The sequence below is a fragment of the Phragmites australis genome, chromosome 23, assembly GCF_958298935.1.
Source record: "Phragmites australis chromosome 23, lpPhrAust1.1, whole genome shotgun sequence".
Classification (NCBI taxonomy): Eukaryota; Viridiplantae; Streptophyta; class Magnoliopsida; order Poales; family Poaceae; genus Phragmites; species Phragmites australis.
This window is the reverse complement of record NC_084943.1, coordinates 18,987,426-18,999,818: the sequence shown is the minus strand read 5'-3', so window position 1 is coordinate 18,999,818 and position 12,393 is coordinate 18,987,426. Positions and strand designations below refer to the sequence as shown.

The 12,393-nt window shown below is 45.5% G+C and overlaps 2 protein-coding genes and 1 pseudogene across 4 annotated transcripts; 1 reads left to right on the top strand and 2 right to left on the bottom strand.

The window, feature by feature from the left end:
* LOC133905927 (metal transporter Nramp3-like) overlaps window positions 1-2,124 on the top strand; it is a 22,358-nt pseudogene extending 20,234 nt beyond the window's left edge.
* On the bottom strand, window positions 1,568-12,393 carry LOC133905929 (uncharacterized). Of its 3 annotated transcripts, none has more exons than XR_009907719.1 (4): window positions 11,584-11,820; window positions 9,816-10,591; window positions 2,116-2,390; window positions 1,568-2,027 (listed from the first exon to the last, which is right to left on the bottom strand). XR_009907719.1 is itself a non-coding variant. In XM_062347738.1 (2 exons), exons 1-2 carry the CDS (start codon window positions 12,377-12,379, stop codon window positions 10,588-10,590), a joined length of 360 nt encoding a protein of 119 aa, XP_062203722.1. In that variant the 5' UTR covers window positions 12,380-12,393; the 3' UTR covers window positions 10,363-10,587. The 3 variants fall into 3 exon arrangements, 1 of the variants encoding a protein (XP_062203722.1); XR_009907718.1 differs by having other exon boundaries at window positions 11,558-11,811; XM_062347738.1 differs by lacking the exons at window positions 1,568-2,027; window positions 2,116-2,390; window positions 11,584-11,820 and adding an exon at window positions 12,024-12,393 and having other exon boundaries at window positions 10,363-10,591.
* Window positions 4,356-6,301, bottom strand: LOC133905693 (protein indeterminate-domain 5, chloroplastic-like). Its single transcript, XM_062347455.1, has 2 exons — window positions 5,815-6,301; window positions 4,356-4,834 (listed from the first exon to the last, which is right to left on the bottom strand). The coding sequence occupies exons 1-2, from the start codon at window positions 6,014-6,016 to the stop codon at window positions 4,524-4,526; spliced, it is 513 nt and encodes a 170-aa protein (XP_062203439.1). The 5' UTR covers window positions 6,017-6,301; the 3' UTR covers window positions 4,356-4,523.

The following is a 12,393-nucleotide window of genomic DNA, read 5'->3' as shown; positions in this document are numbered from 1 at the left end:
CTCTAACCCTGCTATTGTGCCATACTAAAATTGAGTCAAAACCTTTTAGTATGTTAAGAAGATATAATTTCAAGCGTGCAGAAGACATAAGACTCATGATTAAACATCTATTTACTTCCAGCAATCCTCTTTCTTGCAGGAGGCCTGTAGATTCTATATGATTGAAAGTGCATTTGCCCTTACGGTAGCTTTTCTCATCAACTTATCTATCATATCTGTTGGTGGTTCTGTCTGCGGTTCAGGTAATTTAAACCCTGAAGATCAGGCAAACTGCAGCGATCTAGATCTGAACAAGGCTTCATTTTTGTTAAAGGTTGGTCAAGAAATTTCAGGTCTTCATATCATTGTTAAATGAAAATATTGGATATGTTTTTGTCTGGAACTTCTTTTTTTTACTCAGATTTATTTCTCTTTTTTGCCTGGACAAGGACAGGAGCTCTGCCTCATTTTATTCCATTAATAGAAAAAGAGAAAATATAAACACCAACCCATGGGCAAAATATCTTCTTATACACCAACTAGGCAGATTTTACTGCTTTTACGTAGAGCTCATGCATCAGTTCTCAAATGTTCTTTGTCAAGTCTAACGCGTTTTTTCTGTAGATCCTTTTCTGTAGATCTTCTGATCTCACGCGTTTTTTCTGTTGTAGAATGTCCTTGGAAACTGGAGCTCAAAGTTGGTTGCAGTTGCCTTGTTGGCATCTGGTCAGAGTTCTACAATTACGGGAACCTATGCTGGACAAGACGTCATGCAGGTTTGTAGACCTTTTACCATACTTTAATATTAGTTTGCAAGTTGAATAGCGGACTATTTTGTAACACATAAAATACTTGGAGAGCCCCTTTAATGTTGACCAGAGGTAACCATGCCTGTGCTTGTGTGCAACATTTAGTAGTTTGGTTGAAAACCTTAGATTTGCATCAGGCAAGGGAGAAAGCTTTGGGGTCCTGGCCAGTTTTGTTGTGAAGACAATGGGCAGCTTGGACCACCATTCTTTGGGGTCCCATATTACTTTTTTGAGGCAATTATTTATTTATTTATTTGAGGTTAAATGTCCCATATTATGCCACGATAGGCTGCTTTCCTGTATCTCAAAATATGGCTGAGATTGTCTTACTTGTTTCATTTTATTGCCTTGTAAAGGAAAAAAATAACAACGTGTTCCAGGTATATGAAATTTTATCTACTACACACTGTCTAACCTTTACTCATATCTTAATCTAGGGGTTTTTAGATCTTTGGATGGCACCCTGGATACGGAATCTTCTAACTAGGTCCTTGGCAATTCTGCCAAGTTTGATTGTTTCAGCAATTGGTGGTTCCTCGGCAGCTGGCAAGTTGATTATCATTGCGCCGGTAATCACTAAACATTAGCAGTCTATTCTACTAAACTTCAAAAACTTTACTGTTTTTTTATTCTATTTAACTTTGTTTCACATGTCAGTTAAGTTGCTCAGTTTCATTTGTACTTATGCCTCGCTCTATTATGTGCAGATGATACTGTCCTTCGAACTTCCTTTTGCTTTAATTCCACTACTTAAATTCACCAGTAGAAAAACAAAGATGGGGCAGCACACAAATTCAATATACGTAAGTTGTTTGTCACAGAACTCGAAATATAAATGGATTTTGCTGCGATGTCATTAATAATCACCTGAATTGACATTCTAATGCAGACTGCTGTACTAACATGGGTGATCGGTTTGTTTATTGTCGTCATCAACACCTATTTCCTGATAACAAGCTTTGTCAGACTGCTCCTTCACAGTGGGCTGTCCACTGTCTCCCAAGTATTTTCCGGAACATTTGGATTCCTTGGCATGATCATATACATAGCTACAATTATTTACCTCGTCTTCCGGAAGAACAGAAAGTCCACGTTGCCATTGTCAGAGAGCGATTCTGAGCTTGCGATAGCAGGCTGCAGCACAGGTGCCGAAGTTGAAGGTTCTTTGGGCCATTTGCCCGGTTGCCCCGGGAGGATATCTCAAGCATGCAACTTCCTCAGCAGCGTCCAGCATCTGATCTGGATTAGATAACAACAGTCATATTTGTTTTTGTTTTTTTACGATGATGATCATGTGATTATTGGCACATAAACAAACAGCACCAACCTACAATGTGATATGCGTGTTCAGCGTCTCAGCTTCATAATTTCAAGTTCTTTTGTATGGTTGTGCAGGATGGTAAACAGTACCAACTCATTAAGAAGGATGGTTTGTATTCAAGACTAGCTAGCGCGACAAAATGACGATCTCGAGTAGACTTGAAATCATAGAATGTGGTTTACTCCACGCCCTTTTTTCCAGTGGAATGGCAGGTAATGAGAGTCGTATGTCATTGGTGTATTCTCGCATGGCCATGGTGCAGAAGATTAACCTGCAAAGTACTACCAAACACAAGCCCCATGTTTAATCCGCACATCAAAACAGCGCATGAAGGATCTGAACACTACCGGAGACGGCTTTTTTGCCGAGTGTCCCAGACTTTGCCGCGTGCTTTTTATCGGGCACTCGGCAAAGAGGCTATGTGCCGAGTGCTAGAGAGAAAGAACTCGGCAAACATCTGGCACTCGGCAAAGAGACTATTTGCCGAGTGTCAGAGAGAAAGAACTCGGTAAAGAGGCTATTTGCCGAGTGCCAGAGAGAAAGAACTTGACAAACATCTGGCACTCGGCAAAGAGGCTCCTTTCCCGAGTGTCATTTTTTGACACTCGGTAAACCCTATTTTTTTTCACTTTTGACCTCCAAACTTTTTCTGCTCCAAGTTCGTAGAGGCTATTTGCCGAGTGCCAGAGAGAAAGAACTCGGCAAACATCTGGCACTCGGCAAAGAGGCTCCTTTCCCGAGTGTCATTTTTTGACACTCGGCAAACCCTATAACTTTTTCTGCTCCAAGTTCGTGGAGGCTATTTGCCGAGTGCCAGAGAGAAAGAACTCGGCAAACATCTGGCACTCGGCAAAGAGGCTCCTTTCCCGAGTGTCATTTTTTGACACTCGGCAAACCCTATTTTTTTTTCACTTTTGACCTTCAAACTTTTTCTGCAGTCCTTATACAATACCTGGTACTCCATGTTCCAATGTGGCACATTTCTCGGACTTTTTCTATATTTCTTTAATTTATTTCAATTAATTGAATTTTCTTGGATAATTCAAATTATAACTGCTAGTCATTCGAATAATGAAAAAATATGAATGGAAAAATGATATTCATGTTATTTAGTATAATGTGAGGCCGTATCCAGGAACAGACCACCAATTTCGAACATCTTGTTCACGAAACATGACCACGAACTTGCGGTCGAGTTGTTTTTAAATTGTATAAAAAGCAAACGAAGTCCGAAAATCATGAAACTTGTCAAGATGTCATGATATCATATGTGGAGGCTGTGATAAAAATTTGAGAAGGTTTTGCGCAAGTTGTCACGTACGATGCTTGCAAACCGAAGAATCTCCGAAGAAGTTTACCGCAAGTTCGTGGTCATGTTTCGTGAACAAGATGTTCGAAATTTGTGGTCTGTTTCTGGATACGGCCTCACATTATACTAAATAACATGAATATCATTTTTCCATTCATTTTTTTTCATTATTCGAATGACTAGCAGTTATAATTTGAATTATCCAAGAAAATTCAATTAATTGAAATAAATTAAAGAAATATAGAAAAAGTTCGAGAAATGTGCCACATTGGAACATGGAGTACCAAGTATTGTATGAGGACTGCAGAAAAAATTTGGAGGTCAAAAGTAAAAAAAAAAATAGGGTTTGCCGAGTGTCAAAAAATGACACTCGGGAAAGAAGCCTCTTTGCCGAGTGCCAGGACGTCTGGGCACTCGGCAAAGAATTTTAAATTTTTTTTAAAAAAACCCCTCTTTACCGAGTGACAGATCGGGGCACTCGGCAAATAATTTTAATTTTTTTTAAAAAAAACCCCTCTTTGCCGAGTGCTAGATCGGGAGCACTCGGCAAAGGGGGATTTAACCCCCGGCCCAGCCGGCCCACACACACCGCACACACGCGCCCGCCGCCCGCGCCCGCGCCCGCGGCAGCGCCGCCGCCGCCCCCGCCCGCGCCAGCGCCACGCCGTGCTTGCCGCCTCCAGATCCGACTACTCCGCCTACTGCGCCCAGCGCGGGATTCGCTTCCTCAGGAGCATGGACGCGCTGTGCGAGGAGCAGCCGGACGTGCTGCTTATCTGCAGCTCCATCCTGTCCACGGAGACCGTCGTCCGCGCCATCCCCTTCCACATGCTCCGACCCGACACTATCGTCGCCGACGTGCTCTCCGTCAAGCAGTTCCCCCGCAACCTCCTCCTCGAGGTAACACCGCCGTACTAATCAAACAAAGGCCGACTGTTTAAGCGCTCATATTACAGTGTTCGTAGAAACTAAACCAAACAAAATTAAACCGTGGGAGCCAAGCTGAGGTAGGTGGCAAGCTTGAATAGCGGAGAATACTGTCTGTTCCCCTGGTAAGGAATTCGTAGCTTTGTGCTGGATTTTTCTCGGTAGTGACATCGACTTACTAGCTAGCTATCTGGCTAAGATCATTACGCACTCCCGTTCTTCTCCCCTGCTCTGGAGGCAATTCCGTGAGGTCGCCAAGGGCGCGAGCGGGGTCGTGGTGCGCGCACGTCGGCTCCGGGCAGAGGTACACGCGCCGGCGCTGCACCTGCGCCGGGTCCTTCTGCTTCAGCTTCCACGGCAGGTTGTGCCCGCGGCGGTGCAGCTGCAGGTTCTGCTCCCGCTGAAACCCCTTGTTGCACACCTCGCACACGAACCGGTTCGTCGCCATCAGCGTCTTGGGCGACAGCGCGATCACCTCCGCGTCTGGGTCTGCATGCATATCGTTGCAATGCTTATCAAGGAACGAGAGAATTTCCTAGCCAGTGAGAGTATCGAAGTGGTAATTAATTTAGGAATGCATGCATGATGGTGGTTGAAGCCTGAAGTACTAGTGTAGTGGTGTTGGGTTAATATATACGGCCCGGGAATATATTTTTTTCTTTCCTTTTGGTTTGGTGAGATATGGACAAATTAAGGCAACAGGGGAGAGAATATTTTCACGAGATTTTGAGGAAGAAGGGGGCAAAAGGGCATTTGCAGCAAGAGATAGAGGGAACAAAGGAATTGACATAGATCGTGTGTTCCATGGTTACTATCTGTATTGGTAAGAAAGAGTGCGACAGCAAAGGATGAAGAGGAGAACAGCTCATGTGTACATGCATGGAATCTTACAAAATGAAAACATATGGTTAACTGATAAATATACACTCATGCATGACTTAAAACCATGCGCAGTATTTGAAATGAATTTAAATGTGGAATTAATAGCAAGTGAAATCGACGAAACGATTAATCGGGTGCTCTCCACTCCTCACCTGAATTAAAGACAATTCATTCATGTGTGGCTACAAGCTTTAGATGAAGTACTAGCTAGTGAATAAAACATGTGACAACCAGTCCCTTGAATCCAATCAGATGTGGACGAAATTCAAAGGACAAGGGATGACGGGAAGGCAGATAGATCAAGATCTGACGAAAAATATAGGACCATTTCATGTAGTTTAAATCCAGTGGAGAACGAATCTTGGACGGAATACTGAATATGGCAGCTTTGTGTTGAGGAACCGAAATTTCAGGATCAAGAAACCAAGAGTAGATAAGATCATAAGATTGATAGAAAAGAAGTAGCTCCCTGTGATGAAACTAACAACAACTCCTAACAAGAACTGGGAGAGAAGAAATGCATACATGACTTTTTTTTTAAAAGAACATGCATGACTGAAATTTAAAAGAGTGCTTGTTGGGTTTGCCTGGTAGGTTTCTCTTCTTCTTCACTGGTGGTGACGCCGCTGTCGCATGGCCAGACCCCGCCGAGGAAGAAGCGGCGTTGAGCGGTGCCACAGGAGGCTGCTGGTGCTGCTGCGCAAGCAGCGGCTTAATCTGATCCTGGTGGTCGCCATCCCTAATTCCAAATAGCGCTGCCACAGCGGCCGCTGATGAATTGGATGCCATCTCTCTTTCTCGAGTGCTGCCACAGCGGCCGCTGATGAATTGGATGCCTTCTCTCTTTCTCGAGTGCTGCCACTAGTTGTTGCTTGTTCTTGCTACTGGTTCTGGTCTAGCTAGCATGGAACTCATGACAAGGGAGAAGTGGAGAGGAGGATATAGAGGAGGCTAAGAAGGTTGTTGTCTTATTTCTTTCATATCCTTGTCATACTTTTCTCTCTCTCTCCTCTGCGTCCTTCCTTCCACACCACTATATGCTCCTGTGCTATATAATAACCACTTTCTAGATTCTTTAAGATAAATCAGTGTGTAGTCACTCTCTCTCTTCTCTCTCTCTCCTTTTCCGAGGCCTAAGTATACTGGGAAATAAAAAAGAAAAGTTTACTCATATACAATTCAGAGCTGAGGAGAGACGTGAGAGTAGGGACAGGGTACAGATGATGCAATGATGGGAGAGGGGGGGCAAGCTCACGCAGGCAAGCGGTGTCGTGAAGCGGCTGATGATTTGGGTCCACCGACCGTGGGAGCTTGTTACCGCTCGCTCACACAAGTCCGCCCGTGTGTGCACGCATTTCTTTTCCTGCTTTAGATATTGTGCACAGGGTATCGTCACACGGTAAAGTGCCTGTCTCAAACGATGAAGATTACAATTTAGATTCAAACACATATGACGGAGAGTTCTTTCAAGAAGAGGGACTAGAAGGGAGGTTTGAGATAGACTTAACCGAAGCGATCGGAATGGAAGTAGATAATGAAACGGTTATTGAAGAGGACGTTGGAGATGAGGTGCAAAATGTGAAGGACTTACAAATGTTTGAGCGATTACATTTAAACAATGACAATGGCAACATTGTTCATTCGGATAGTGTTGATTATTTCGACATGATTGATAGTGATGATGAGATTTATGATCCAGCTAATCCCGATCATGAAGATTATTTCTAATACATGTAATACTATGTTATTTTGTAATTACGTTTTGTTTATTTTGCATCTCTTTCTAAGTACTTCTTGTTTATCTGTGCTTATTGGTTTACTCTTTTTAATTGCAGGTGATTGAACAAAGATGGTGGGCGGTGGGATGAGGAAGCTAACGTCCTTGTACCGAAGGACAATGACCGCTGCACCGGGGGAAGCCGCAGGAGGGAGTCGTCGCCTGCCGCCCCGTCGCGTGAGGAGGAGGAGGAGGAGCAGGTGCCCCAGGAGGACGCCGAGGAGGCGCAGGAGGACGCGCAGGAGGACGACGAGGAGGAGGCGACAGCAGGGGGTTCCGCTTCCTCTAGTTCGTCGAGTGTCTACTTGCGAGGTCCCGCGAGCCTCCCTCAGCGACCGATACCTCGTGAGAGACGCCCGCTGATTCGACCCGAGGGGGAAAAGTAAGTAACTTTAGATGTTATCATTACTTTATATGATATGTTGAAAATCAAAATAGAAATTAATAATTTTTCTTAATCACTTGGGCAGGAACTGGACGATTGTGGCGAGTGGAGGTGCTCACACACGCCAAGTCAATGGCATCCTCGGTCTTCTGTGCAAGGAGCACTTCCCTGGCCTGGTTGAGTACGCCGGAGTGACGGGGCCGGCCTACTCGGGCCCGCAGGGTATTCAACAACAAGGCGGAGCGGGTGAAGCAAGAGCTGTGGGTAAGTCTTCCTCGCACTACATTGCTCAATACATCGTATTTGTTGGACATTCTTGAAATAATGAATGGATACATCGTGTTTGTATGCAGGATTTCTTTAGATGCCAGGACGGACATGAGGCCAGGGCGGATGCGGTGGCTACCAAATGCTGCAAAAAACTCGTCGTGAACATGCATTACGAGGCGCGCATCCAGGCCATCGTAACTTACCACGGGACCGTCGTTGGAACGAAGGTCACCAAAAGGGGCGCAAGAACCATGACGCTGACCCGGGACCAGTACCTGCAGGTAAATACAGAACATTAATACTGATTCCTTTTGAGATTAAGTAGGCTTAATTTCATCTTCTGATATGTCATGTACTTGATGGCCTGTAGATGATTCCTTATTGGTGCGCCGCGCATCCCCAGTGCTGGGAACAGATGGTGGACAAGTGGTGCTCACGCGAGTGGGAGGAGACGCACAACTTGTGCCGGGAGCGGCATTTGATGATGCCAGGTGTAGCACACCATCAAGGCAGCCGCAACCTCAGCGGATACGCACAAACATGGGTACGCGAATTCATTTATTTATTCTAACGCTCAATTCTGCATGATTTCTAATCATCTTGCTGTTTTTCTCGCAGTCGGCATCACATGGTGGCCAGCCTTGCTCCATCTTCAAGGCATTTGCTATGGCCCACAAGGGCAAGGCGACGTCCGACGTCGACTACAACCCGGAGGACGGGCCCGAGGCGTACAGCAATGCGACCGTCCACAACCGCCTTAGTGAGTACACATCGATGGCAAGGGAGGTCCATGGGCCAGAGTACGATCCGAGCACCGAGGACCTTGATGGAGAAGTCGTCATGAGGGTGGGAGGAGGCAAGAAGCATAGGCGATACTGGATTGGCGACGATGCAATCGACTCGGCCGCTACTCCCAGTCTCTCCCAGATTCGAGCAAGCAGCATGAGCACGAGCCCGGCCATACGACCTTGGAAGGACACTTCACACCACCGGGTGGAGGCACTCGAGGTTATTCCTGGTTTATTCGTCGTTCATTGGTTTTTTCATACCTTTCCTTTGCATTATTGTAACATTAGGGTGAATATATTGTAGGCCCAGCTGGAACAAGAGAGGAGGATACGGGAGCAAATGCAGGCGACGATGGAGAGGGTGGAGGCCGAGCGGGAGGCCGAGCAGCGGAGGATGGTGGAGATTCTTCAGTACATGCAAAGTCTTGGCGCCGCTACGGGTGTAGCTCCGCCACCTTCGCTATTCGCTCCACCTCCACCTCCTCACTATTCTACTCCTGTGAGTATAAATGTTTTAGTTTGTATGTTCATGCTTACGGTCAAACCTAGTGGAGTATGAAAGTTTTATTCATGTATGGTATATATTTATCTTGTCTCACACATGCAATCTCTTCTCCTTTGTGCAGAATCAATCGGCGGCATCGAACGATCCTCATGCTTCAGCGAATCCTTCACCAAATCAGTTTCATTGACCATCTTGGTGATGATACTTGTGGTTGTTAATGGTACTTCTATTTGCAATTATGGTTGTAGATGATTGAGCACTTGGATTACTTGTGAACTTATTTGTGATATATTGTGAGACATGTGACGTTTGTGATATATATGTGGTGTTGGTGATATATATGTGCTGTTGATGATATATATATGATGTTGGTGATGTTTGTTATATATATATATCTTCTGTTTGTTTGGATGGGATGTAAAAAACAAATAAAAAAGGCTGTTTTCAGTCATTTTGCCGAGTGCAATGGCCATGGCACTCGGCAAAGTGACAACATGCTTTGCCGAGTGCAAAGGCCATTGCAGTCGGCAAACATCACAGATTTGCCGAGAGCCACGGTCCAGGCACTCGGCAAAGATGACCTGTTTGCCGGGTGTCCTCCCGGTGGCACTCGGCACAGATGCCACCTTTGCCGAGTGTTTGATTCACTGGTGCTCGGCAAAGCGGAGACCTTTGCCGAGTGTCAGATTAGCACTCGGCAAAGCCTTTGCCGAGTGCCCGATAAAGTGCACTCGGCAAAGAGATCTTTGCTGACAAACTGTTTACCGAGCGCCCTTTGCCGAGTGTAGCACTCGGCAAAGCCTTTGCCGAGGCACTCGGCCAAAGAAGCTGTCTCCGGTAGTGGAAGCTTCGGGATGACCAACCGCCAAATCTTAAGATATTTGCAGTGCACATACCATGTGTTTTCTTTTTTTGTCTGTCCTACAAACACACGTAAATTACAATTAAATAATGTAACAAGATGTTTCGGACGCTCAAACAATAACAATATCTCAACAAGGATTACAACGACCTATATCGAGCGGGTTTAGTTAAAGCTTTGTTCATACTTGCTGTGGAGCAAGTTTTCACCACATCAATGAGTAGTCTATTGCAAAGGGAGATTTCCTCACCTTAGGCCCAAATTTTTCCAGTTAAGTATGTTCCAACATAGGCTACATCTACCAATTTTTTAAAAAGTTTTGAGAACTCACAAGTATGTGAACTCCTAATGGGTGCACACGCTCCTAGGGTGTGAAATGAATTTGCCACATAGCCAATCCGTTTAATCCAATATTGAGTAAATGAATTTATAAACAGATGTAAAAAGGCTGCAAATTGCATCTGCATGAGGGGTTTGCTATACTAATACTAGCTAGGGAAGTAGAAGATCAAGAACTAAGTAACACTTCATCGCATGGCCATGGTGCAGAAAAGTAACATGCAAAATGTCAATTCAAACACGATATCCACCAGAGAGTACCACTCATGTCCCCAAACTCTTTCATTACATAAACATCACAGAACAAATCTACTCAGAAGCATTGCTATCATCAACTTATTCATTGGTAGAAGATCATGGAAGTAGAAGCCTATGCGTCCGCAGAATTTGTTTGCAATCTTCCCCACCAACTGCATAACCCTGTTCTTACATGATCACCTGAATTTGCCAAGACAGCGCATAATTACAAATAATTAGTAACTGCTAATGCCACTTGATCCCAGAAAAAGTGTAAAGCTATTTTTTAAAAGTGGCATTATTGCTCCATTATTCCAAATTGCCATAGTAAATTAATACCAAACATCCTACTCAATTGGACACGTCAACCCCAAACATCCATTCTTGTCGATCAGTTGGAGGTGTACCCAAAACCCCAGTTAACAAAGCCTAACCTAACGTTGTATAACAAGTGAACACTAAAAACAGACTAATGACAGACTCACAAATTAATCCATTCTACTTGTCCCTTCAAATTGGAAAAAAAGGAGTGAAGTACATGGTGAGCAAGAAATAATACTAATGAAAACGGAAAAAAGGAATAAAATTTATCAAAAAAATTGAGCGGGTAAATGATATCGCTGCAGTCGCAAAACTAGCAAGGGATCACTAGAACCTCTAAACCAACACAAGATTTATTATTGGCTCCCAAAAAACATTATCAAATCCAGTATAATTCGAGCAAAGAGAGTTGCATCGCGCCTGCTAATTAGCGCGCGTGCGCGAGCAGGCCCCCCTCGTGCATCGTCCCGACAGGTAAAGAAGTCACGTGACCTCTTTCCTTTTAAAAGAAAAGGCTGATCTCAAACTTTTTATGGAAGAAATTTTGTCTAAACTTTTTCAGAAAAAACTGATCTCGAAGTTTTCGGGGGAAAATTGGTCTGAAACATTTCGGGAAAGATTTGTCGCAAAAAGTTTGAGAAAAAAATCTATCAACATACACTTGAACAAAAGATTTCCTTTTGAACAACAAGATTGCGGAGAGAAAAGTTTATATCAAATTTCTTGTGAAAAATTCGGGACCAAAAGATTATCATGAAAAAGTTTTCGAAAAAATCAGGAAAAAAAGCGAGAGAGAGAGAGAGAGAGAGAGAGAGAGAGAGAGAGAGAGAGAGAGAGAGAGAGAACGCAGGTGAGGAAGGGGAGGGCACGACGGCGGTGCCGGTCGCCGGAAGCCGAGCTGTCGCCACCCGCCCACCACCGGGCAGATCTCGCAGGGAGAGAGAGAGAGAGAGGAGAGCCGAGAGGCGGCTCTGCTGGCCGGAGGCCGGGTCTGTGGAGTGCGTGGGTGGAGAGAGAGAGAGAGAGAGAGAGGAATGGGCGTGGACGATGGGGAAGGTGACGGGCGTGGGTGGATAAGGCCACACGCAGGATGGAAAAATCGCGCGCGACGGAGGGAACGGAAACTTTACAACGTCACCCGTGTAAAGTTGGCTCGCATGTTCGCGGGCCACATCTCACCGTCACCCGTCACGGTCCAGTTGTCAGAGGATCTCCTTCCGGAGGTGAGCGCGCGCTCGTCGTATCAAAGTTTCCATTAAATACAGCACATGACGCACGCGCTTAAAGAAATGAAAGAATCCATAGAGCTTACAGCATAGCTTCGATGAGGTTGAAGACGTGCTTGGGATCGACGTCGGTGACGGCCATGACCACCGCCAGCGCCGCCAAGGCGACGCAGAGAACGATCTGGCCGGTGATGCGGTGGCGGGGCATAGTGATCGCCACCCACATGGTGAGTGTGGCAACACCGGAGGCCGCAACGAGGACCCACCAGACGGGGCTCCGCACCGCCGGCATGCCGGACCTGACCGCGCTCGCGACCGCGAAGGTCGTCCCGAAGCCAACCGCGACAAGAGCCTTCGGGACGCTGCTCACGCCGGCCGCCCTCAGAAGCCGTGCCGCAGCGCGGACCTCCGCGGCGTTGTCGATGAGACGAGCATTCGACATGCTTGAAGTAGTTG

Excerpts from the sequence above, each read along its gene's own strand:
- LOC133905693 (XM_062347455.1), bottom strand. The coding sequence starts at position 6,016 with ATGGCATCCAATTCATCAGCGGCCGCTGTGGCAGCGCTATTTGGAATT. Across the intron at positions 4,835-5,814 it reads GAAGAAGAGAAACCTACCAG|ACCCAGACGCGGAGGTGATC; the intron begins GCAAACCCAACA and ends ATATGCATGCAG.
- LOC133905929 (XM_062347738.1), bottom strand. The coding sequence starts at position 12,379 with ATGTCGAATGCTCGTCTCATCGACAACGCCGCGGAGGTCCGCGCTGCG.